General features: G+C 49.1%; 8 protein-coding genes across 8 annotated transcripts; 3 read left to right on the forward strand and 5 right to left on the reverse strand.

Annotated features, from left to right (window-relative positions):
* The first annotated feature begins 1,783 nt into the window (after nt 1-1,783).
* ASPVEDRAFT_36544 (F1F0 ATP synthase subunit g) lies at nt 1,784-3,185 on the forward strand. Its single transcript, XM_040811228.1, has 3 exons — nt 1,784-2,353; nt 2,538-2,622; nt 2,685-3,185. The coding sequence occupies exons 1-3, from the start codon at nt 1,927-1,929 to the stop codon at nt 2,932-2,934; spliced, it is 762 nt and encodes a 253-aa protein (XP_040662916.1). The 5' UTR covers nt 1,784-1,926; the 3' UTR covers nt 2,935-3,185.
* Nucleotides 3,186-3,521: 336 nt separating this feature from the next.
* rok1 (RNA-dependent ATPase ROK1) lies at nt 3,522-5,729 on the forward strand (the record flags this gene model as incomplete). Its single annotated transcript, XM_040816619.1, has 1 exon — nt 3,522-5,729. One exon carries the CDS (start codon nt 3,522-3,524, stop codon nt 5,727-5,729), a length of 2,208 nt encoding a protein of 735 aa, XP_040662917.1.
* A 73-nt stretch (nt 5,730-5,802) lies between these two features.
* On the reverse strand, nt 5,803-9,459 carry ASPVEDRAFT_49203 (S-adenosylmethionine-dependent methyltransferase; the record flags this gene model as incomplete). The annotated part of the gene is made up of 10 exons (XM_040814133.1): nt 5,803-6,255; nt 6,319-6,523; nt 6,913-6,914; nt 7,150-7,856; nt 7,927-8,187; nt 8,258-8,278; nt 8,523-8,527; nt 8,612-9,015; nt 9,078-9,314; nt 9,370-9,459. The coding sequence occupies 10 exons, from the start codon at nt 9,457-9,459 to the stop codon at nt 5,803-5,805; spliced, it is 2,385 nt and encodes a 794-aa protein (XP_040662918.1).
* A 256-nt stretch (nt 9,460-9,715) lies between these two features.
* ASPVEDRAFT_119356 (mRNA-binding ribosome synthesis protein NOC2) lies at nt 9,716-12,019 on the forward strand (the record flags this gene model as incomplete). The annotated part of the gene is made up of 1 exon (XM_040805688.1): nt 9,716-12,019. One exon carries the CDS (start codon nt 9,716-9,718, stop codon nt 12,017-12,019), a length of 2,304 nt encoding a protein of 767 aa, XP_040662919.1.
* Nucleotides 12,020-12,163: 144 nt separating this feature from the next.
* On the reverse strand, nt 12,164-14,822 carry ASPVEDRAFT_275124 (putative potassium transporter). Its single transcript, XM_040810021.1, has 9 exons — nt 14,720-14,822; nt 14,457-14,665; nt 13,614-14,398; nt 13,394-13,559; nt 13,175-13,343; nt 13,049-13,117; nt 12,983-12,993; nt 12,895-12,929; nt 12,164-12,842 (listed from the first exon to the last, which is right to left on the reverse strand). Exons 1-9 carry the CDS (start codon nt 14,724-14,726, stop codon nt 12,308-12,310), a joined length of 1,986 nt encoding a protein of 661 aa, XP_040662920.1. The 5' UTR covers nt 14,727-14,822; the 3' UTR covers nt 12,164-12,307.
* A 577-nt stretch (nt 14,823-15,399) lies between these two features.
* On the reverse strand, nt 15,400-17,677 carry ASPVEDRAFT_122681 (uncharacterized protein; the record flags this gene model as incomplete). Its single annotated transcript, XM_040806009.1, has 2 exons — nt 15,400-16,123; nt 16,344-17,677. 2 exons carry the CDS (start codon nt 17,675-17,677, stop codon nt 15,400-15,402), a joined length of 2,058 nt encoding a protein of 685 aa, XP_040662921.1.
* Nucleotides 17,678-18,134: 457 nt separating this feature from the next.
* ASPVEDRAFT_67951 (alpha/beta hydrolase) lies at nt 18,135-19,995 on the reverse strand (the record flags this gene model as incomplete). The annotated part of the gene is made up of 4 exons (XM_040815972.1): nt 18,135-19,108; nt 19,169-19,283; nt 19,344-19,639; nt 19,694-19,995. The coding sequence occupies 4 exons, from the start codon at nt 19,993-19,995 to the stop codon at nt 18,235-18,237; spliced, it is 1,587 nt and encodes a 528-aa protein (XP_040662922.1). The 3' UTR covers nt 18,135-18,234.
* Nucleotides 19,996-20,922: 927 nt separating this feature from the next.
* Nucleotides 20,923-23,918, reverse strand: ASPVEDRAFT_159327 (ABC-F family ATP-binding cassette domain-containing protein). Its single transcript, XM_040808573.1, has 7 exons — nt 23,660-23,918; nt 23,420-23,609; nt 23,139-23,351; nt 22,893-23,085; nt 22,743-22,842; nt 21,594-22,688; nt 20,923-21,538 (listed from the first exon to the last, which is right to left on the reverse strand). Exons 1-7 carry the CDS (start codon nt 23,729-23,731, stop codon nt 21,167-21,169), a joined length of 2,235 nt encoding a protein of 744 aa, XP_040662923.1. The 5' UTR covers nt 23,732-23,918; the 3' UTR covers nt 20,923-21,166.
* Nucleotides 23,919-24,687: the final 769 nt, after the last annotated feature.

Below are 24,687 nucleotides of genomic sequence, written 5' to 3' on the forward strand. Positions count from 1 at the left end.
AGATCATGCGGACAAAGATGCTCCAGAGGCAAGCATTATCCAGACAGGATCCGACCCATCCTTCCATCCGGCTGCGATAGCATTGGGTGGAGGAGGCTATTGCGGCATCCAGAGGGGCCCGCCACTATGGCCTTTTATCCGGACGGTCGATGCGGGGTCCCCTCGTCGGTTCCTGGACTCCAATATTGGCCGTTATCCCAGTCGGATCTTCACTGAAGAGCACAACTGTTGCATATAAAAAAGACGGCTTCTCTCAATCCAAGGAATTTTTCCATTGCGTTTCAACCCGGGGTCCCTTCCTTGTACGCTGTTTCAAGAGTCGACCTGTCCTCGACGTCGGAGAAATTCATCCATACGTCGGCAGATAACAACCTCGGGGAGGATCGATTAAAGAAAGCTCCAATAAGGCAGTTTCGGTTGAGAATTAGGAATTCTGAGTGGAATAACAGATTCGCCAAGGTTGCATGGGACTGCAGCCTCTAGAGGCACTACGGTGTACCATACTTGCAGTGGGCAGTAGTGGGAGGATGGTGAACGGTTCAGGATCTAGAAGCGTCCTCGGTTAAATTCGAACTGTAGGTTATTTTAGCCTCTTTATCGTCAAGTTTCCCGTTTTACTCCAGGCATAAAAGGCCCAAACTCCCCACTCCATTACTATTGCTTTGGATAAGCGGCATCAAGACGGCTTGCCAGAGCTTGTGAAATCTTTCCTTGCCGAGATCGGCAAATTTCCGGCGGCACTTTGAGGACATCTCACCTTCGACTTCTTTGGTGGAGAATTCCTTATCTATTCTTCGCGTCTATAAGACCGCGGCTGGCTCAAACCCATGCTCGCTAAAATTTTTAGGCGGTTCGTAGAACCCCAATAACTATCTCCATTGGAAAATTGTTTTGTTTTTAGGCATGCCTGTTCTAAATATAAATAACTTATAAAATTCCGCGAGTATTTGGTCTATGAAATATCATTATAAAGTGCCAACGCCGTCGGAATCGATCAGCCAACTCTAATGTCTCGCAAGCTTACGGTATAGAAGCTCCTCTAGATCGACGTTGGAAGCCAGCCTATTGCATCCCTGAACCGGTGTTTCCAAAGCTTGCTAATATTAAGCTTATCTTAGCTGGAAATTGGTCCGTTTCTATACCGTAGGGTGAACGTTCAAGGCTTATGCCCTGCTGTCCTGCCCGATGCACAAAATGAATTGCATGCGTTAGCGATTGCGCAAGGAGTCTCGAAGATTGCGCTGCATAATGGCGTAGTCGCTGAGCTCTGTAGATGGCAGTGGACGCCAAGTTATTCTTCAGCCCATGTCCTAGAAGACAAGCACATCAAACATATCAATCCATCATACAGGAGGTAACTACTTAGTATATTCCTCCATAAAAGACCCACCTGTCTAGATACAAGTCTCGCAGTGAACGCGAAACACAGAGATAAGCTCGAATAAATCACGCCTTAACATTAAATCTGCTGGGAATATAGAATAAAAGGTATTGAGGATAATTCGATTGCTTCGTTGTGAGGTTAAACAGAGGCAGCAAGTACACTGATAGCAGCCATTTTGCGGGGAAATAAAGATCAGCCTGACAGCCACAAGTCTCCGGTAATAAGAATAACCCTCGCTTAATTGGAGTTGCATGAAGTAGCATAATTTAAACCAAGAATCAAGATACATATTGAAATATGTGGCAGCATAAGCATGGCCTGATCAAGGGATGGTGCAGGTGGCAATTAATATTGTCAGTAATATCCCACTGTCTGTCATACTGGATTAAGCTTCTGTCAGTGTGATACATCTGCATCATGGATGCTTCGGTTTATCAATAAAATATCAAAATGTAATCTTGAATTTCGAGGTTTAAAAAGAGAAAAACAAGAGGCTGACCAACCGTTCCAAGGACGGAGGTCACGTGACGCGGATGTGGGCGATGAATTTCCCTGAACTTCCCGAGCTTCAAATCTCAGATTCTGGTCTTGCAATTGCGCGACGGCTCTTGACCAACCCGCCATTGGACCACTCCGACCTTCACCTGCGACTCTCTCCAGGTCTACACCCTCTTTTCTACCTTATTCCTCTTCCGGTGGTTATCAAGATGCCTGCCACGGCGTCCCGTGCCGTGCTGCGGCAATCGCAGTTCCTGACCCGGAGAACCGCGGTCAGACACTCCTCGTCCACATCTCAGGCTGCTTCCAAGGCAACTGAGAGTGCCTCCTCCACTGCCTCTAAGGCTCAAGAGGGTCTCTCTCGTGTTACCTCATCTGCCGGCCCTGCCATCTCGAACGCTGCTAAAGGCCTCGGCAACACCCTGAAGAATGTTGGTGGAAGAACCGGAAAAGTTGTCTCCTTCGTTGAATGTGAGTGATACTTTGGGATATCTCTTATCATACCGCCAGCTTCGAATTCTTGTTGTTTTGGGCTGGTTATGATGGCTTTACGGTCGTTGTCCAGGCCCCCTCTGGTCATTGAAGGGGCGGGTGTTTGGGGTATCCATCCATCTGCTTAGAAAGGCATTGCTAACCCATCATTCTTATGAAATAGCCTTGATACCCCCTACTATCTACTACTCGAGAGTTGGTCTCGAACTCGGCAAGCTCGTGTTCCGTGGACAGAACATGACTCCCCCGTAAGTGGCCTCTTCAAGGTCGTCTCCATCATAACTTTCAACGTCGACTAATTCGATATCAGGAGCTCGGCCACTTTCCAATCCTACTTCCAGCCTCTGCTCAACTCTCTCCGCAACCCTGCTTCCCTCCAGAACGCCAACATCGTTTCCCCTCAAAGTATTTTGGCCCGTGTCCGCAACGCCAACAAGAAGGAGATCGCCCTTGCCGGCGTTACCGCTGCGGAGGTTATCGGATTTTTCACAGTCGGTGAAATCATCGGTCGTTTCAACGTTGTTGGCTACAGGGGAGAGCCTGCCCACGGACACCACTAGACCAAGCGCTCGCAAATATATCTGACCTGTCCTTATTTCCGCTATATCTTTCCTTTGTTAACTGTACTATGTATGATAGACGATGGAATTAAACTGTTGTCTGGGTTAAATTTTGACAATACTAAATAAAGATCTTTTGCCTGTATTCCATGTACCGGAAATCCTACAGTAAATATAGTACCTAGGGTGATGCCTTTCGAACAACTGAATGGGAGGAGTTGAAGAACGAAGTACACAAAAATAACCTGTTGTGCCTGGAAATTAACCAACGCCCCATAATAACCCAGGTACATTAATCGGGACACTTAATCATTAAAATCTCCAAAAGTTCCAACCAAAAAGGACGGAACCCTCCGTATACCGGACCTCTTAAAGGTCAATGCAGTGGATTGCGGCGAGTTGGCCTTCCCGCACTCTGATTGGTCCGTGCGGGGAAGAATTCTGCGGCATCCCGATTTTTTTTAATTGTTCAAGCATCAACTTCCCAAGTCAGCTGAGAGCAAAGCGGATTGCCCATTTTACACACAGGTCTCATATATCCAGTAAATATTGAGACCTGAATAGATGAATACTCTCTATTCGTGAATATGGACGCTTTCAAACTGTTGACAAGGTCAACCAAGTTAAAGCCCGCAACCTCCCAGGCTTCAACGCTTCCATCTAAAGGGAAGGCAGAGAACCCGCAACTTTTCCGCTCGTCTGCGGCGGAGAAGCTCGAGGATGGTAAAGGTGGGAAGAAGAGGAAGAGGGCTCACGGGGTGGATGAAAATGATACAGGCACTATCGATGAGGATGCCTTGAATTTGGACTTTTTTAGCCAAAATAAAGGCTCTACTACGAGGGCCTCGGATGCCGCGACTCGGAACGGGAATGACGCCGCTGCAGTCCAGGACGAGCTGTCTGATTCGGAAGAAGACAATTCTATGGATGAAGTGCAGCGCCGGACGATTCTAAATGCGCATAAGATCAAGGTCGATGATATGCGTGACTTTGAGGAAATCAGCCCTGCCAGTGTTCAGAGTGAGGAGCCAAAGAAGAAGAAGAAGAAGAAGCGCAAGCAGGAGGAGAAGCAACAAGCTCAGTCTCTTAGTAAAAAGGAACAAAAGAAAGCGCGTCGATTATATCCGCAGCCTCTGCTTTCCTTCAAAGAGCTCCGCACGAAATACAAAATTTCAAGGCGTCTTGCGGAAAATGTTGCCGAGCAGGGGTTTACTGTTCCTACTGAGGTCCAGCTCGGAAGTCTGCCTTTGCTCCTTGGCGATGGATCAGTGTCTGAGATATCGGATTCTACGAACACTACTGAGCCAGATCTTCTGGTAGTTGCGCCGACTGGGAGTGGGAAGACATTGTCGTTTATGATCCCGGTTATCAACAAAATTGTTCGACATCACCATGAACAATCAGAAGAGCGCGGTATTTTTGCCGTTGTTGTCGCTCCGACGAAAGAACTCGCCAGCCAGATTGTTAACGAGGGAAGGAAGCTAGCACTTGGAACAGGTGTGAAGATTACGTTGATGAAGAAGGGCATGCGAGTGGTGGAGCGTGATGGCGAGGATGAGAGTGACGTTCTGAATGAAAGCGATTCTGAACCGTCAGAATCAGAAAGCGACGAAAAGACTGCCGATAACAAGAACAAGGGGGCTATTCCCATTACCAAAAGCGATATTCTTGTGTCGACCCCCCTACTTCTGGTCAATGCACTCTCCGATAACAAAACGAGACCTCTTGGAACCTTACCGTTAGTGAGGAATCTAGTCATGGATGAAGCAGATGTCCTCCTAGATCCGTTGTTCCGCGATCAGACACTCGACATCTGGCGTTCCTGTACCCACCCAGAACTCCGTGCCAGCCTCTGGTCTGCCACCATGGGCTCAAGCATTGAGGATATGGCGAAAACAACTATCAAAGAGCGGAAGCTGTCCCTAACCAAAACCAAGTCATACCCCTTAATCCGACTTGTCGTTGGCCTAAAGGATTCCGCCATTCCGAACATTAAACACAAACTAATCTACGCCGCAACAGAGCAAGGAAAGCTCCTTGGTCTCAGACAGTTACTCCATCCAACAGCAGCGACAGCCTCAGATGTCCGTCTTCGACCCCCGTTTCTCGTATTCACACAAACAATTCCTCGAGCCATAGCTCTTCATTCCGAACTGCTTTACGACATCCCTCCCGAAGCCGGTGGCTCTGCGCGAATTGCTGTACTCCATTCCGACTTATCAGATACGCAGAGATCAGAAATCATGAAAGGATTTCGCAAGGGCGAAATCTGGATCCTAGTTACAACGGATTTGCTCGCCCGTGGTGTTGATTTTCGTGGCATCAACGGGGTTGTGAACTACGATATTCCCAACACGCCGGCAGTCTACGTTCACAGAGTCGGACGAACTGGACGAGCTGGACGTGAGGGTGGTGTTGCGGTAACTTACTACACGAAAGAAGACATTCCTTACGTGAAGAGCATCGCAAACATCATCGATGTCAGTGAAAAGTTACGGGGGGAGTCTGGCGAAAGGTCGGTACAGAAATGGCTATTAGATGCCTTACCGGACCTCAGCAAGAAAAACAAGAAGGAATTGAAGAAGCACGGTGTCAAGGCCCGGCAAACTAGTCTTAAGACAGATGACAAGGAACAGCGCCGGACAAGAATCAGCACAAAGAGCGGTTTTGAGCGGCGGCAGGAAAACAAGAGAAAGGGCGCCATTGAGGCCAGCCGGAAGAGATCTCAAATCCAAGAGAACGAGGCAGACAGCGCAAGTGATGATGGTGACGGTTGGAACGGCCTAGATGATTAGTCGAGCCGAAAAGTTTCTGTACAATATACATCAAGATTCCCCATCCAGCAGGTCAATATATTTTTATATTACGCTACGACCCTTCCTTCTTATCATTATCAGGCTGAGCCGGCTCAACCAAAGATCGGTTTAACCGCACAGGAACCACAATAGCCTGATCACCCAAAACGCCTAGTAACTCATCCTCATGCCTATCAAAATAAAGTGCCCAACTTCCATCCTCCTCCTTCACGGCGAAAAACCCTCTTCTTTTTTCCAACACTACTGTCGTCTCCTCATCTCTCCAATCCCACGGCCCGGGAACATGTTCACAGCTCTGCGTCCTATTCCCATACTTCAATTCCAAGGTATCTTTATCCGCATATATCCAATTTAACATCGGTGGATTATCCTGTATCGACGATACTAGGCCCAGGCCGCGCTTGAGGTCTTTCATATGATCTGGCTCTGGGTAGTCAATATAAAATGCTTGCCCAGCGTGGGCTTCGACTTTGCGATTCGTGGGGTCGGGATCGTCAATGTAGACCTGGATTAAATCAATGTATCAGCGTAGGTCTAAAGATTGACATGGGTTTAGTGATGCACTCACTTTATTATTTCTTAATACAACCCTTTTCCCGTCAATTTCACTAGCCTCCTCGACGTCTTCTGTACACTCCACATCTGTATAGAACTTCGCCATGCGCTTATCGTCATCTTGTCGTTGATTCTGTTTGCGTTGTTCGCTGCATCCGAGGGAAATTGCGGTGACAGTTGGAATTGCCGTTATTGTTAATAGTCCGATGACCATTTTTCTGGTCGGTGATTATGTACCTGCCTTTGTGGCTGTGGCGTGTTCGTATAAACAGTGAGATTATGGGGGTACGAAGGTATGTCGTTGCTGGTATAAATTGGAGTGCAGTGCGTAATAGAAAAAAATACAACACGATGTTGAAGTTGAATGATTTATTTCCTGAAATGCGAGGACCTGCGAAAAATGATTTCTCCTCGTGGCGCTCAAGTTCGAGATAGTGCCTGACCCATGTTCACTTTACGTCATACTGGTAGTGGTATCTAGAGGGGGCTGCACGTGAGCGGAGGTTGGGGAAACAAAGTCGTATCTTTGTTGACACTGTAGGGAGCATTATACGATCACTCATTCTTTCTCAAATTCAATGTTATTATGTTCCAAAAATGAACTGACATCTACGAAGTGCGCTATGAATAACTCGACTCGAGATTATCAATCTAAGACATTGTCTAGTTCTAGTCTAGTTCTATCGATCTTCTCTTGATCTAAGATCTATCGTCTCTCGTTTATCTTTACTTCGTGACGTCGTATATGATGGCTTGAAGAACCCAGCATCATATTTTGGAATATGACGCTCCAAAACGGTTAGAGCCTTTCGCTCCAACCCCAAACAGACCACCAGCATCGCACCACGACTGCGCCTCCGTCTGCAGTCTCCCAGTCGTCATACCCCGTCTCCTCACCCTCTTCAACTACCGCCAACCCTAGTTTGTCCATCCGCTGCCGAAGATCCTGCACCTGCGGTAGATATGCATCTCGCAGAGGCATCTCAAGCACAACACGGGCATCGAGACCGCGACTCAGCCAAACGGCGATAGTATCAACCAACAGTCGCGGATGTTCGGGAGAATAAAGAGGATCCGCAGCCAGGATCAGGTCGTACTGTTGTTCCGCAGTTGGAGGTGTCTCAGGTGAGGCAGACCAATCTAGGACCCCTGTTGTGACCGTCGCAGCTGTCTTATTGAGAAGCTCTACGTTTAAAGCGGCATTATGGGATAGGTTCGGCACGATTTCTGGCAGGTCTGTAAGATGGATATTTGCCGATTTACCGCGCAGCGCAGCGAAAGAAAGACCGACAAGGCCAGTGCCTGCGCCTAGTTCCAGAGCTCGAAGCGTGCGGTCAGAGTCTAGGCTTGGTGTGGGAGTGTCTGCTGTCGATGGGACGAGTTGCGGGGTGGATTCGAGGAGGGAGTTAAGTCTCTGGGAGAGGAGATACGATGAAACCCAGGTCTTCATGCCCAGGTTGTCGGACGTCAATGAGGGTTCGTGGAGGGTCAACGTGTACTCTTGACCATAAGGTGTGGGAACCGCAAAGACACGAGACATTGCCGGCATTGCTGGTAGGGAACAAGTCAGTCTTCGGATAGTCGCTTGACTTTAATGGCAGTTTTCTGGAGGTATACACACCGGTTCGACCCGACCTCTCACTGAGGCGAGCAGCCGCGGCATCCCAAATGGCTTCCCGCAATTCATCCGTATCCAGCCAGGACAGGGGGCTTGCTACGATGGATGTCAGATAATGAGTCAGTCCGGTGGATTCGACTGTTCGGCTTTTGACCGGTTCATGAGCATTGGTCCCGAAGCTCCGGGGCTTTATGGTCAAGAGAGCTAGGGTTTGGAGAAGTTCGGTGCCGGATGGCTTCGTATAGATCTGGGGAAGGTCCAACACTGCGAGACGCTTATCAGTTCGTTTGGCCCACAAAAATCTGCCTGGGGGAGGTCGGAATGGCGGTCAAACCATGGAGAGGCTCATCGGGCTCTGCGGTGATCATGTTGGGAGGCACCGAGTGAGGCCGACAGGTTCAAACGGGGTAAATTTACGGCAACATGGGGAGCGGGGTCTATCAATCTTCTTATACAGGCCGTGCCTGTGGCGAATGGCCATCGCAAACTCAGGCACGCAAGAAAACTGCAGAAAAAATAGGCGTAATCGCCTAAAAAGGAAAGGTTGGTTTTGCGTGTTCCGCGGATCGGCTCCGCTCCGGCCAAAGAGATAAGACAACCAAAACTGTATCAATATACGATCAAGAAGATCACTATGGTATCGGACTCCAAACGCCATCTATATGCATTACACGGTAATATTCGTTACTCCAGCGTGGACTTAAACCCCTGGTATGCTTGTTCGATGTCAAACGCCAGCTCTCGGGCTTGTTCTTCACCCAGTTCTTCCGTCGCACGCATCTGATTCAATGTGATCAGCCATTGAATGATCTTTCCTCGGTTCTCAAAGTCCGCATCCGTCACCTTATTAACTGATTGGATAACTTCGGAGAGTAGCGGATGAAGGGCGTCCTTCGAGACCATGTTTAACTTGAGCGCATCGAGGAAGGTGATGAAGTTCTCCGTAGCAGTCAAAATCAAACTACCAGATGCTCCAGCAGGAGGGCCTGCTGCCCCCGAAGATTTATTGGCCGACGGGCCAGTGTGCGATGCCTGCTCGACCGTCGCGGGGAGTCCGATACGAAGCCGCTCGGTGGCACGCGGACATTCAAGCTATTGGAAAGATAAGTCATTAGTATAAGAAATCTGAAATTCAGCCAATGGTGAAAACATACCCCCCATGTCTGTCTGAATGTGTCCAAGTCGACGAATTCCCTCGCAACAGTGTCGTCACCTAAACTGGACTTGTACTGCTTCAGAAGTCGAGAGCATGTTTCTGTGTACTCCGCCTCTGTGACCACATCCTTTATATAGGCCTTCTCTAGCCCATCCAGCGTCACTATTATGCTGTAGATCTCAGCAAGCGATTCGTAGAGATCACGTTCCGCTGAGCTCGAGGCGAGTTTCACTTCCTGGCAGTACGGTTAGTTGCCTGACCCCGCTCGAACAGACCTAGCATCGGTGTACCTCATCTAGATTAATAGAGGCCGATCTGGCTGTATTTGGTGTATAGCTGTAAGGCGTTGGAGCATACGCCAGAGGCCGCTGGGCGTACATCTCGTGTCTGCGCTTGAGGCAAGGTCACTATCGTTAAACTGCGGAGCTACCTTAGCCGATGGAGAGGGGGTGGAAGGCGGTGACCACGTTTGGTCGAGCGGCCGCCCATGACTATTTTCTGCCGCCCGAGATTTTTTTTTTGGACGATTTTAGTTTCCTAGCCCAGGTCCCAGATACTTGGGATTTTTGTTACTTGTAACACCCAATCTTTCACTAACAATTCAATCCTACCGGCCGGTAGGAGAACTTTGTCACAATGGCTGGTAGCCAGAAGAAATCCACCAAGAAGTTCGAAAAGAAGCATCTTAAGGATGTTCTCGAACGACGAAAGGCGACAGCAAAAATCAAGCAGCGAAACCATTTGAAGGAAAAGCGCAAGTCGGACAATGTGAAATCGCGAGCCGAAATAGAAGGGGATTCGGAGGAGAGAGATGATGAGGCAAAGAAGCAGGATGCCTTTGCGGAAATGAATGTTGATGACTTCTTCGCTGGAGGATTCGATATCGCAGACCCTATGGCCGACAAGAAGAAGGCGAAGAAGAAGGATGTTCCCGCGAAAATCGGAAAGCGCAAGCGATCAGAAGCCCAAGAAGATGATGAGGAATCTGCAGCGTCAAGCGGTGGAGAGGAGGATGACGCTTCACAAGCTAGTGATTCTGATGATGCCGAAACCCATAAGGGGGATCTGGAGGCTCTGAAACAGAAGGATCCGGAATTCTACAAGTACTTGCAAGAAAATGATGCTGAGTTGCTCGAGTTCGGCGACCTTTCTGAAGTCGATGCACTGAGCGAAGGAGAGGAGGACCAGGATGAGCCGGCCAAGAAGAAAAAGAAGAAGGCAGCTAAGGAGGAAGAGCCGGCTTCAGACCTCACTATCGCAACTGTGAAGAAATGGCAGAATCTGATGGACGAGCAGCACTCTATCCGTGCAATGCGACAAACAGTGCTCGCTTTCCGTGCCGCAGCGTATCTTGACGACCCAGATGCTCAGGAGCAAAAATATTCGATTTCAGACTCCAACGTCTATCATCAGGTCCTCGTTACAGCCCTCGGCAATGTTCCCAAGGTTCTCAATCATCATCTCCCCGTCAAGGAGAGTGCATCTGGGAAAGTCCGAGTATCCCTAGACTCGAAGAAGTTCAAAACCATGACACCCCTCATCAAATCGCATACCTCTTCGGTTCAAAGGATGCTTGCGAACCTGTCAGATGAACGGACTCTGAAGCTGACCCTCTCTTCTATTGAACCCATGCTTCCCTATCTTCTCCAGTTCAGAAAACTTCTAAAGGTCCTCATCAAAACAATCGTCGGCATCTGGGCTGATGCATCCACCACCGAAGCCACCCGAATTGTCGGCTTCCTCCTCCTCCGTCGCTTGATGGTCATTGGCGATGCAGGCCTCAAGGAAACTGTCCTTAAAGCCTCTTATGAGGGTGTTGTCAAGGGCAGCCGAAACACCACCGTGCACACACTCCCCGGCGTCAACCTCATGAAGAACTCCGCCGCGGAACTCTGGGGTATCGATCAAAACGTCTCCTACACAACAGGCTTCAGCTTCATCCGCCAACTCGCAATGCACCTCCGGAGCAGCATCACAAACACCTCCAAGGAAAGCTACAAGACGATCTACAACTGGCAATACGTCCACAGTCTTGACTTCTGGTCCCGTGTCCTCTCTCAGCACTGCGACGGCCTTGTCGAGGCCAAACTCGGCAAGCAATCGGCCCTCCGACCCCTCATTTACCCTGTCGTCCAGATCAGCATCGGCGCCATGCGCCTGATCCCAACGGCCCAATACCTCCCGCTCCGCTTCCAGATCACTCGGTCGCTTCTCCGCCTCTCCCGCGCCTCGGGCACATACATCCCTCTCGCCTCCTCCCTCCTCGAACCCCTCAACCTCTCCGAGCTCCGCAAGCCCCCCAGACAAGCGACCCTCCGCCCTCTTGACTTCACAACGTCAATCCGTGCGCCGAAATCATATCTCCGGACGCGCGTTTACCAAGATGGTGTCGGCGAACAAGTCGCCGAGCTGCTCTCTGAGTTCTTCGTCCTATGGAGCAAACACGTTGCGTTCCCGGAACTCAGCGTCCCCATTGTCGTTGCGCTCAAGCGTTGGCTTAAACAGGTTTCGTCGCGGAGTAACGGAAACCGCAATCAGAAGATGAACCAGATGATCCTGCTGCTTGTGCAGAAGATTGAAGCCAACGCGAAATGGATTGAAGAGCGCCGCGTGCATGTGAACTTTGCACCGAGGAATCGGGCGGAGGTTGAAGCGTTTTTGAAGGATGTGGACTGGGAAAGTACGCCAATGGGTGCGTTTGTTAAGGTTCAGAGGAAGTTGAGGGAGGAGAAGGCTGCTATTTTGGAGGAGGGGAGGAGAGAGGAGGAACAGAGAAGGAAAGAGGAGAGGGAAGGTGGAGATGATGATATTGCCATGGATGATGTGGCAAGTGAGAATGATGCAAGCGAAGATGGGGAAGAGGATGAGGATGAGGATGAGGAAGTGGATGTGTCTGAAGAGGACGAGGATGAGGATGAGGAAGAAGAGGATGATGACTGAATGTCATCCTTATGTCGAATATGCTTTTTCATGCTGCAGAGTATATACTTGCACTCATCATGATATCTCTTAGTTGTAATCATCTAGTCACGTTTTCATTGCCCTTGTTTAGATATCAAGTTAAAAGTTGAGGACTGAGAATATATCATATCGACAGGTCTATTCGTTGCTTCCATTAAACTCTAAAAATAGTAGGTGTAGTCTATGTCGTTAAGTCTATAGTCGGTAAGGTCGTAAGTAAATAAGTTCGCAGATTTCAAGGAAGTACTCTCGCGGGAAGTCGAACAATTAAACAGCTGCAGATCCACAAACACGGGATTGTTCTCGCCTCAATGCAGCATCTTCTTCTTCGACCCACGCATGAGACTCATTCGGCAACATGATAGCTTTGTCGATAGCAACGGGGAGACCGCGATGACGACCTCGTAGCGCGACAGCCGCCAGGATAAGTTTGCTGAGGGAATGCCAGACTCCACAGAATGAAAGGTCCCTGCCTGGGTAGCCTGTGCTAATGCCGACGCAGCCGTATCCGGAGACCACTTCAAAGAGGATGTTGAAGGTCGAGTATCCCACGGGATCTCTGTTGTAATTGCTCGATTCTATGATAGAGATGAAGAACACGGCCAGCGCGATCCACCAGAGGTCATGGCTAAGTTGGTCTTTCAATTGTTCGCGAAGGAAGTGTCGACGTGTGCCCTCTTTCGTGAAAATATGTCGGCGCATCATATCCATGATCGAGTTTTCGGAAGGTTTGTCGTAGTCGTATGACTTTTCGTCCTCGGCGTATATTCCCAAAGAGCGTTCTTCGTAGACGTTTGTATGCCTGCGAAGTCAGTTACCATGGGGCGGTGATATTTTGAGCAAGAACAACATACCTCATCGTAATCAGCACTGGAAAAGGCGAAACGTACTAAATCAAACATGTTAGCTCGCTTATGTCATAGAAAAAAAAAAACCCCCCACCATCATGAGAACTAGATAAAATATTAGCTCAATTCAAACTTGCAACATGGGGGGACTTATGCTTACCGTATAAGACAAGTAATCCCTGGCGTAGGTCGGCAATTGTGACGACAGAGAATCCTCCAGCGCGAACAGCTACAAACCAGATATATTAGTTATGGCGGTTGGAACAAGGCAAATTGGCTTAATTACCTAGCGCCTGAAAGAGGCCATCGAGGATTCGGTATCCAGTTGGTAAACCTTCAATCTCTTTGTTCCCGATGGCCAAAACCTCGAAGCCGGCCCAATCAATACCATTGAAAACGATGACGGTTGCCAGTAGGTACCATGTATGGCGAGCTGGGAAAAGGTTTGTGTACACCTAGCTTCTGTCAGATAGGAAGATTATTTTCAAAGTTGCGCTGAACATACCCTTCGGGGATGGTCAAGAATAAAATCCAATGTAATCCTCCATGATTTCCATGCTGGTAGATCTGGCATCGTTCGTCTCATACACCAAATTATAAGTCGCAAAAAACAAGGATAAAGCGTATTTCCTGCCAGGATCAAAAGACCCATCGTAATGACGGGGTAGGCACTATATAAGCAATTAGTACGGCCGATAATCCAACACACAGTAACGAGGGCATACTCTGTTTGTAAGGCTGTCATATTCGCATCCAAGATTCCCATACCACTATTCACGAACGCAGAAACCGCAAAAAACGCACCCGTCCAGAATGGTGACAAGCCGTTGTCTCGAGGAATTTGCGGTTTATTGACTTCTAGCCATATTCCCATGCCCATGATCCCACAGCATAGGAACAACAGCCAGTACAGTGGAACAATGACCGACAAAAACGAAACAGCCTTGTACTCAACCCCTTGGAGCCTCTCTCTTTCTTCCGGGGTCAAACCGTGAAACTGAGAGTTTCGCGAAATGAGCCCCTTTGACTCAAAATATTTCTGGGTTCCTCGCCATAGTCCTATGGAGGGCATAAATTGGGCTTTGTTCAACGAGTTGCAGCTATCCCTGGCCCCATAATTTTGGTAATTCAAGTTCAATGGTGTTTCGACGACGTTCTTGGGTGAGGTCGATGCTGAACGATCGTGGGAGATACCGTGATGGTTAGTGTCCGCGATCTGCGCCTCGATCACTATTCTAGATCGACTTGAACCCTCCGGAGGAATGGTATTTGCTGTCAGATAGCCCTTGGTATCGGTTCTCTCTTCAAGGGGAACGTCCGATTGCAGATTAGGCGTGAGCGCTTCCTGAGCGGGCCGTCGCGCGAGAGCATTGGATATCCCCTTGAACTTATGCTGAAAAGCTCTCTTCCGAACATGAAGTACAGTTATTGAGATGAGGATGGAATGTCCCAGCAAAAGAAGCACAAACATAATAACCTGCTGGAAAGTGCTTAATGTGGACGCCTCAACCTGGGAACTATAAGCTAGCGCTCATTTAAAGACGGTAGGTAAGCGAGAGAATGCATACGCTATTCAATCCAGCACCTGTAATAGCACTGACGCACATGAACAGAGAATCAGTGTACGAAACACTCCGTGGAGGATTCGACGCCCCCCAAAAGATGAGGCTACTGATCAAGGAAACTAAGATAAAATACGCATAATGAAGCGCGAGAAAGCTAAACGGCGGCAGCTGAGCGGATATGCCCGTGCACGCAAGCCTGAGACAACGCCGGGCTGTCCAGGTACTCAGTCAGCGATTACACAGGATTGTGAGCCGGGGTTACGTACGGGTCATCAGGGGCGACGGGAGCGGGAAGAGGAATGCTGAAAGAGACGTTGGAGAAGAGACGGGCAAAAAACATGATTCTGAGAACAACGGCCAGGCTGCAGGGAATAGCCAGATGGGGCGATAGCGAGTGGACGGCAGTGCTATTGAGAAAATTCAGCGCGTTAGCTGGATCATCGATTAGGCGTGGGCCGCGCCATGGATGGCCCAACGGACAATCCACACCGCTACCCACCAGAGGGCCGCGCTTGAAAGCACCACATTCTCGGTCTCGAGCGGGTTCGGCGTTGTCGTCAGGAGAAACTCGGGGGGAAGAAGAGCGTGGGGTCATTTTTATTTCAACCAGACTTTCTCTAAAAAAAAAAAAAAGGAACGAGCAATCGGGAGGCCAAAATGTTGTTGCGGGTCGTGGCACGGCAAAAGCTTGGTTTCAGCCCTACGGAACCATCGAGGTACCTAGTAGATTCGATCCAGAGATTGACAGTACCTCGATGCTGGGCTGTAAAATCGACTCCAGGATGAGAAGGAAGTAGTATAAGTGACCAGGTGGGTTAATGTGATGATGGAAAGGGGATTCTGGAGTGGTGGAAAGAACGTCAGAGCGCGTGATTCGAAGATCATGTGTCCGCCATCTTCACAACAGGCCAGAGGTTATAATTTAGAAGTCATAAATATCAATTAACTAATCCTTGACAGCTTCCTCCCGAACCCAATGTCCACTCTTTCCCCCCTTCTTCTCCAAGAGCTTCACTCCTCCAATGACCATGCCCTTGTCAACTGCTTTCAGCATATCGTACACCGTCAGGGCAGCCCCCATTGTCGCAGTCATGGCTTCCATCTCCACACCCGTTCGGCCCAAGCAGCTCACGGTCGCCGTTACATGCATTGCCCCGTGTTCCCTTGATGTCGATTCCGCCTTCTTCTCATCGTTACAAAGAAGCGGGTCCAGTAACTTAACGTCCACCTCGACTCCAGTCAAACCGAGCCCAGGGTGACAGAGAGGGACAATATCGGGGGTCTTCTTTGCGGCGGTAATACCGGCGATGCGCGCAATGCTGAAGACGTCTCCCTTATGGGTGCCTTTACCTTCCCGGAGTAAGTCCCAGGGCCGTCGGTTGGAGAAATGGACCATGCAGGTGGCCGTCGCGAGTCGTTTTGTCTCCGGTTTCTCGTCAATAAGCGTCATGTGCACATTCTGTGAGCGGTTGAGGTGTGGTAGGTCGGGGTCGGAAGCTGTTGGAAGGGGAGTAGGCTTTGAGCTGTTGCCTTTTCGGGGGAATTGACCCCATTTCCCGGCATTGGTAGGTTTTGGGTGAAATAGTCGGATTTGCGAGGCTGTTGGCGCTCTAGCACCGAGTACATGCGTCGGTATGTTTGTCCACTTGCCCATAGCCACAAGTGGTGACCTACAAAGTGAATGCCTTGCGTTTTTCTGAGCTTCCCTCAAGTTATCTAAGGCCTGCCTATCAGCAACTCTCAACTGCAATGCAAAAAGCGGTTCTACACCCGATGTATAGGTGAACGCCCTCATCTCAAAGAAAACATGAGCGAACCGCAGGTACATATATTTCTTAAAAGACCATGGCTTCTCTTCGTAGGGTTATGTCGGGGTGGGATAGTGCCTACCCACCAATAAGGATCATTGGCCGGTTCTTCATGTTTTCCAATTCACCCATGCCAGCATGCTTCGCCTTCTTTCGTTTCACTGCCATGCCAATAATGTCGAGGACTTCCCTCTCTCTTTGATCGACAAGACCGCCCTCATCATGGATGCGTGCTGCGGTTCGTGCTGCCTCAAGGAGTCCCAAATCCTCCAATACAGTGGCGTCGATAGGCTCACCATTGTTCTGCTGTCGGATAATGTCTCGCAATGATACCTCTGAATTTCCAAATAGGCACACTTTGAGGTTTCCATCACCCGTAATGCGAAGGCGGTTGCATGTCCCGCAGAAATTATGGGTCATACTTGTAATAAACCCGAGTTTTCCCTGGAATCCGGGGATCCGATAAGTCTTGCTCGTATCGTTCTTGTGGTCTGTCACCTTCTCCACTGTTGGATATTTTTCCCGGATAATATCCAGCATCTCTTGGTACGAGACCATCTTCCCTTCACTCCACTTATTGCCATCGAAAGGCATATACTCGATAAAGCGCACTTCAATGGGACGATCACGCCCCAATTCAACAAACGGGAGGATCTCCCGTTCATTCAGTCCTCGCATCACGACACAATTGATCTTGAGCTTAATTCCAGCTCCCATTTTATTCAACTCCAGAATCCGGTCAATGCTCTTCATAACGGCGTCAAAGCCCTTCCTCCTCGTCATAATCTGGAACTGGAACGGATCCAGGGTATCCAGGCTGAGATTTACACCAGTCAACCCAGCCTCTACCATGGGTTCAAGTTTCCGGTGTAGCGAGATCCCATTTGTAGTCAAGCATAGCTCCCGGAGTCCGTCCCGCCGGAGTTCTCCGATCGACTGCATGAGAGGAACGATATCCTTCCTAACGGTTGGCTCGCCGCCGGTCAGGCGGATCTTCTTCACGCCTTGAGAGACGAATAACGATGAGAGGTACACAATTTCCGGTGAAGTCAGAAGGTGCGCGGGCGGGGAGAGCGGCACCCCTTCCTCAGGCATACAGTATAAGCAACGGAGGTTGCAGCGCTCCGTGACGCTTATTCTGAGATAATCATGCTGGCGATTGAAGGTGTCCGTCAAGAAATCCGAGAAAGGCTTTGCGGTCTTCAAGGCATTCCAGCGGGTCGACTGCGTCGGAGAGGTAGTAGAATTCGGCGCATCTTGACCCGCAGCTCCCGAGTTCAGATCTGTTGTGACATGTCGCGAGTACGGAGGAGTTGGTCGACGCCAGGCCGGATTCTGAGTGCGAACGCGGGGAGCCCGAGAGAGGGACGAAGTTGCACCAACTACCCCCCGTCTGAATAGCACGGACTCGGTCATTCTCTGCGGGGATTCTACTCGACTGCGATCAGGTTTCCGATGCTGGCTTGAGCATCACCTGAGGGGAAGAAATTTTACATCCAAAATGAAGGGATGAAAGAGATCACATAAAGCAAGTTCATATCATCAGGTAATCACTGTTCGTGGACGACATCGCCTTGCTCGCGCTATGTCACTTTCGTTGCAACGATAAGTGATGTTGGAGTATTTAGGCCTCAGGCATTGAATTAGCCATCATCCAATGACTTCAATTCTTTATCGAGTTTCAGGCCCACTCTTGAGGCCACAGACCGTCACGAGTTTTGTAATTACTAATGGTATTATGTCATTTTATCAAAAGTGGGGGGTTTAACCTTTGCAATTGTTTTGATCCTACGGAGGACGGAGTACTCCGTACATAGATGGACGAAGCAAAGATTGAATATCAAAAGACAAATAATTGATATCATATTGGTATCACATTTGGTCATAATTTGTAGAAGTCAAAGAGTATCGAGTATTATACATCTATCCATCATATAAACCCCTCCGTGGCAGCTGGTCCGATAACCATCAGATCAAGCTGATCCACTCTCCTTGATCCATGTTTTATTGACACCGGCAGCCTTGAAAACCTCGGGCCACCAATCTTTCGTAAACGGTTCGACATCCCTGGGGCATCTTGTGCCATTCTCAGGTAGCGTGCCATTGACCCAGTAAGCAGAAATGGCCTTCAGCCCACATTCAGAGGGAACAGCGGTAGAGCCATGGCCATTGCCGTCCAATTCCAGGACCGAACTTCCTTCGAAGATCGAACTGGTGTTGTACGCAGATTTGAGCGGTGTGTGTCCATCAAGGGTGTTTCCAATGACTAGCAGAGGCTTTCTGGTTTGTATATGCTCAAAGCTACCCGTGTAGGTCTCCTTGGGCTTGATCTTCCACCTCTGGCATCGCATGTATGAGCACACGCCAAGATCTCCCATGATTCTGCTAGTATCGTAAAGCTGATCGATTACGGGCGTAAAGTCGTCAAGACTCTCCGTGCGCCTTTGGTTGTCTGAGCAGTAAATTCCCGTCAGGCTAATGTCACCAGCTATCAAGCCTGGGGCATTTTCGATAGTAATATTCGCCGGCGATGTTCCTATAACAGCATCAAGTGGGGTGTCCGCGCCAAACATGACGATATCAACGAGGGTTGTCGTGAGAGCCCAGGAACGCGGTGAGTAGAGGGATGAGGCGTAGATGTTCTTGGCTGTTGAATAATCTAATACCAGTTTGCCCACAGGAATTGGCTGGTACTTGACCATTTCCAAGAGTTCATAGGCGGCAGCTTCGTACTCCTCGGCCGTTTTATTTTGTGCGGCCAATGGACAGCGCTCGGGTCCAGCTTTGACACATTCGGCAAAGATGTCAAAGAAACTTTCATCAGACACTTCCCATTCTTCAAAGTTTCTATAAAAGTTCAACGTCAGTATTATTCCGGCCCCAAGTTCGGTGGATACTAATACTTACGCCTTTGCATGATAGTATTCGTGAACATTCTGTACAGCGTCGAGGATAACCTTATCGAGACGATCAGGGAACATTGCAGCCACAGTCGCACCGAGAGTTGTGCCATATGAGAGACCTGCCAGTATCCCACAGCGTTAGCATGTAGCTTCCTGTGCTTATAGACAGAAGTACTCACCCCAGTATCTGAGAAGGCCGTCTTCTCCCAGTGCATCAACGACAGACATCAAATCCCTTGCCACAAAGGCAGTTGTTAGAACGCTCCCATTTTTGGCCGAGTGTTCCAAACAGGCCTCCGCATCGGCCGCTGCACGAGCCCAGAGTTCTCCCACAGAAGTATCTGATTCATTGGAGGGCACCATGTTGAGAAAAGACTGAAACTCTTCAGCTGGATCATCGTAGCACGAAAATGGGATAGTGTCGGCAGTTCCGCGTGTATCAAAGATAACCAAGTCGTATTGGCCACCAGTCAATCTAGATAATCAGCATACAAAACAACCCATTCTGTAAACGCAGGAAGAAGCATACGGGATGAAGGTAGGAGCAAGCCCGGAGAAGTCCACTCGATTATTGACCCCTGGACCGCCCATGTTGAACAAGATTGTCCCCTTTGATTTCAACGGCGCAGGGGCCTTCAACAGCTTGAGCTTAAGCTTCTCAGTGCCGTTGCGAGAGGTGTAATCAAAAGGCACGTCTAGTGTTCCGCATTGAAACGGTACGGGCAGAGCGCTTGAATCGAATTCACGCGGGTTGCAGGGTTTCCAATTGATACTGCATTCTGCAGTCGCAAGTATTGCGAAGGTGGAAAGAAGAGTGCGAAACAAAATCATATTGTTGCTTCAAGGTAAGGAGTCCCTTGAGTTCTGGAGATATGATAGTCATCTTGACTTAGGCAACCCAGGGGGTTATATAGCTAGCTACTCCATACACGACGCTTGTTTCTATATCACAATATCAGTGTCTGGAACTAAGAATAGGGCGATGATGTCGGACCAGCCTGGGCTGTCGCTCTGTAGAGCCTGAAACGGAAGCACGAGAGCAGATCATCATGAAGATCTGTCAGCATCAAATCCAACGAGTTCATCGGCAGTGATCTGAGAGCAGCTTCCTGCGGCTCGCAATTGACGAGCCAAAGAAAACCGCAGATCTCTTGCTGCGTCAGTCATGCCAAGGGGCGGCGGAATCAGTGTGGGAGGTGAGTGAGAGACCAAAGAGCGCAACATCGAGCTAAGAACGGAAATCATCGCCACATCGTTCCTCTCCCAACCGTCTTCATAACAACTTCTCGAGCCGTCCACTCACAGCCCGTTCCAACTGCTTTCTCTGCGAACTGCCACCATCATAGGCTGGCTCAGACTCAGCCTTGCTCCTTGCGAGCAGACGATCTTGGCTCACCTCTTCAATCCTCTTCTTCCCCAACTTCTGTCCGTCGGCACTGCCTCGAGCTCGGGCACGAGCTAGTGAGACACGTCAATCTCCACCGATGGACGCTGCCATAGATTGCAGTGTGATATACGCTTCCTTCTGCCTGGCCACGCGCAATGTCGGCCCAGGTTGGGTAAGCGTCGAGCACGGCCAAGTTAATATTCCACGTAGTTTGACCAATCCCACAGACTGCCACAATCCAGAGTTCGAGCCATGGCGCAGCACGAGTTGTGCTCATTTAATATTCCAGCATACAGGATCTCAGCCTGCAAAGCGGTAGGAATCAAATCCATCAATGCGGTTTGGGAAATTGTGTTTAGTAGATACGAGTGCTTTTATTCGCGATTACCGATAACTACCTTTAGGTACCCAGAGGTTAAATTCAGTTACGCTGTATCACGACTGGCTATCAGACCCTTCTGTGGAGGGCCGTGGAGATTACTTTCTTTATCTCTCACGCAGGGACTATTGTCTATATGGTCGGGTTTGCTCAGGGGGGGCTTACTGGAGTATAGCCATTGGCTGCGATTGTCTATATTCGGAAAGTTTGCAAATTGCCCATACTGTCTCCTGGCACTATCCTTGTGCGGGAAGCATCTTTCGCACCCTCTTCACTAAACTTTGTTCAAACTGCTCTACGCCGTTATCTTGGACCTTCATAGTGCCGGATTTCATAACGTATACAGCACGCCGCCGAGGTTGCGATTCGTCCGACTCCTCTTCGACGCCCTCAAAATCTTCGTCCATCTTGTGGTCAATGTCTTTCTTGCCTTCAATCACTGCTCGTACCATGAATCGATCGTGTGAAACCAGCAATATAGCCCCGTTGAAAGTGGACAGTGCTGATGCGAGAGCCGTCACCGTATGGAAATCAAGGTGGGTCGTGATTTCATCGAGGACGAGGAGGTGTGGTGCGTTCCAGATAACTCTTGCCAGTGCCAGGCGAACCTAATTTAAATTGTCAGAAATAGTTTCGTTTGAGAATCGGAGTCTCGTTGCTTACGAGTTGGCCTCCTGAGAGTCGGAGAATCGGAACATCAGAGACTATTCTGCCCTGAAGACCCAGGGATGATAGCAATCCTCGTAGTTGTCCCTCGTTGAGTGACCCTTCCACTTCTTTTGTCATTAAACCTAACGCAGTCAGACTGGGGTCTTCCTGGCCCAGCTTTTGAAGCTCCTCGATAGAGTGTTGAGCATAGTAGCCCATCTTTAACCGCGAGTGCGAGGAAACCTTCCCCTGAGTTGGAATCGTAATACCAGCTACAAGGCGAATTAGTGTTGATTTCCCACACCCGTTAAGGCCCATAATTCCCACGCGGTCCCCTAAGTGCATCACGAGGTCAATACCCTTTAGTACCGGCGCTGCACCTGTTTTGTACTTGAAAACGATCCCTTCTAGCGAAATCAATGGCCCCGGGAATCGCAGCTCAGAAGGGTCAGGTAAGGCTATTAAGACGCCCTTTTCATCCTGTGGAACTTCGATTTCATCACGGGCACTCAGATGATAACCAGGCAAATCTCGGTTCAACTTGAACCGCCCTCCGCGAGCGTTTACCTGGACACCCATTCTATCGTCGAGTTTCTTCTGCCGCGATTTTGCCATTCGGAGCTTATTGTCGTCGTTCGTTTTCTTCCCGACCTTGATACCCTCACGAACTGTTGCTTCCATGTGGGCAATCTGGCGTTCCTGGGCTTCTTTCATGCGGCCCCAGTACAACTTCTGCTCCTCAAAGTCCTGTTCATATGCGGAAAGGTTCCCCTTGAAGTATGTGAGCTTCTGATCTCGGATTATAACAATTTCTTCGCAGACAGCATTCACGAAATCTCTGTCGTGTGAAACAAGGACAATCGTTGTTTGTGACGAATCGCGCAGCTGCTTCAGGTATTCTTCCAGCCAGACCACTCCTAGAAGGTCAAGGAAATTGGTTGGTTCGTCCAGGATCATGATATCGGGATTCTGGATCAAGACGCTTGCTAGCATGCAGCGCATACGCCAACCGCCAGACAATGTTGAAAACGGTTTGCTCAAAGTGTCCTCTTTGAAGCCCAATCCGATAAGGATCTGACGGGCTTGCTGCTCTATATCGACAATTTTCATCTAACACACAGACGTCAGAATGTCCGAGTTATAGGTCGTTCATGAAATACTCACTGCTTCGAACTGTGATTGTAGATCTTGCAGCGTTTCCGCAGCAGCCTGAGTCTCCTGTTTTATGGCCTCGACATCGATATCCTCTTTCGCTTGCTCAAGACTTTGACAAATTAGTTGTTTGAAAAGTTATCAATTGCGAAACAAACTCACATCTCTTTAGAGGTTTGTAGTTTCGTCTCCACGGATTTCAACTCCTTGCGCGCCTGCAATCCTCTTGCGCCACTCTTCAAACTGGCGTTTTTCTGGGCTAGGAACAGCTGCTTCTCGATGTCATCGTGACGGAGTTTCCGAATTCCCTTTACGGGCTGTAACGGGTCCTCTGTCTCAAAACTCTTTGACAGAACTAATAAAACCGCTGTGAGAGAGGATCTTCTGAAGAGTAGCCAGTATCCTTACAGTTCATCCTTGCTGTAACATAGTTTCGGTGGTGGTCACTGCCCATAACGTATTCCAGAACCGATTTGTTCTCCGCCTCATCCTGTTGCTGGTTTCCAACATCGAAAGACCCCTGGCCTTCCCGGGAGTCGGCATCTGTCTGCTGCAGGATGGCTATTCGAGTGGAATGCGTTATCCCCGGCACCAACTTGTCTGCCACGGCCCGCAGAAGTGCTATGACCATAACCTGTCAATCGAATCCCTAGGAAATATCCTTGAAATCTGCGTCCACGGTCACTCACTCGACTTCCCGGTTCCATTTCGACCTATCAATCCATAATGTACCCCCGCCTTAAGGCGCAAGTGCGCGTCGGCAATGAGTTCTCTTGCGTCTGCTTTGGCTTTGGATTTTCCTTTTCCCTTTTGTTTTGAAGGGTCTTCTGTGGTGTCTATAGGAGATTTGACTGCGATGGTAAGGCCGTCCACATCAATCTAAAAGACTGAGTTATACTGGCTGGGTAAAGGAGGAACGGTAAACCCACCTCTCTCGACGGTTGATCATCAAGCAGATGAAACCGGGTCTGTTTGCAGGTAGCTATAATTGACGGTGCCATGGCCAGGCGTCAAGCACTCGAGCTAAAAATGAATTTGATCCAAGAGTATATGTGCGCTAGCAATGAGGGAAGTATTTATCTATCAAACAAGGAGTTATTAATATTAAGAATCTTCCCACACAGATTCAACTATGAGTAATAGTATCCATTACTGATGAAACCATCCATCAAGAACGGTATCTCCGCCGTTCTCCCTGACTTCGTTTAAAAAGACGTGACGACCCTTTGACTCAAATGCGAGCAGCGGGGTCCCAAAGAGGAATAGCTTAAATGATCGTGGCCTGAGGAATCGATTTATTTGGTGGTATCGAACACGCTGGTTGAAGGTTCACCAGTCAGCACCACTTCCTCAAAAATACGCCATCAAAAACATGCATCTACTCAACTAGCCTTGCAAATATTCTTGGGTCAAGATTATCCCGATTTCCTAGGTTTAGTTCAATGGCCATACCTCGACACCCGAAATGAAGAAGCAGTGGTCTGTGATGGCGATGGGGGACCGTGCTTGGTTGCACAGGAACAAGACCATTGTCAGCGAACAACATATAACTAACTATAGCGTATCAATCACTTGGTTTCTTTCTTTTCGGGCCATCTAAACTTTCTAAACTAGCCTTTGCTGTCTACCTCTGTGGTCACTTTTCACGAACCCATAACCACTTGGCTGCCATCTTTGCCATGAGCGCTTCGACAATACTCATGCCAACCGTCTCATGCATAGTCGCAATACCGGGGTCTCAAGGTAATATTGACATATGGACCCAACTTCTGGGGCCCACAATGACGGAACATTTTTGGCTGCTCTATTGCCCGCCACGGGTCTTGAAAGACCATGTTGATGATTAGATGTGGTGTCAAATGCTCCAACTGGTCCACTCTCCTCTCTGTTTATGCCTACTAATCTAAGCATTGTAGTGACCCATTGCAAGGTATGATATTCTACACGAGCGTTACCG

The sequence above is a fragment of the Aspergillus versicolor genome (genome assembly GCF_001890125.1).
Source record: "Aspergillus versicolor CBS 583.65 unplaced genomic scaffold ASPVEscaffold_1, whole genome shotgun sequence".
In the NCBI taxonomy this organism is placed as follows: domain Eukaryota; kingdom Fungi; phylum Ascomycota; class Eurotiomycetes; order Eurotiales; family Aspergillaceae; genus Aspergillus; species Aspergillus versicolor.

Coding starts and splice junctions, on each gene's coding strand:
- ASPVEDRAFT_275124 (XM_040810021.1), bottom strand. Junction 14,399..14,456: donor CAGGTGCTGGATTGAATAGC/GTATGCATTCTC, acceptor TATAGTTCCCAG/GTTGAGGCGTCCACATTAAG. Junction 13,560..13,613: donor ATGACAGCCTTACAAACAGA/GTATGCCCTCGT, acceptor TTGCTTATATAG/TGCCTACCCCGTCATTACGA.
- ASPVEDRAFT_36544 (XM_040811228.1), top strand. CDS start 1,927: ATGAATTTCCCTGAACTTCCCGAGCTTCAAATCTCAGATTCTGGTCTT. Junction 2,354..2,537: donor AGTTGTCTCCTTCGTTGAAT/GTGAGTGATACT, acceptor CTTATGAAATAG/CCTTGATACCCCCTACTATC. Junction 2,623..2,684: donor GGACAGAACATGACTCCCCC/GTAAGTGGCCTC, acceptor ATTCGATATCAG/GAGCTCGGCCACTTTCCAAT.
- ASPVEDRAFT_159327 (XM_040808573.1), bottom strand. CDS start 23,731: ATGGCACCGTCAATTATAGCTACCTGCAAACAGACCCGGTTTCATCTG. Junction 23,610..23,659: donor ATGATCAACCGTCGAGAGAG/GTGGGTTTACCG, acceptor TCAGTCTTTTAG/ATTGATGTGGACGGCCTTAC. Junction 21,539..21,593: donor GACTCTCAGGAGGCCAACTC/GTAAGCAACGAG, acceptor AATTTAAATTAG/GTTCGCCTGGCACTGGCAAG.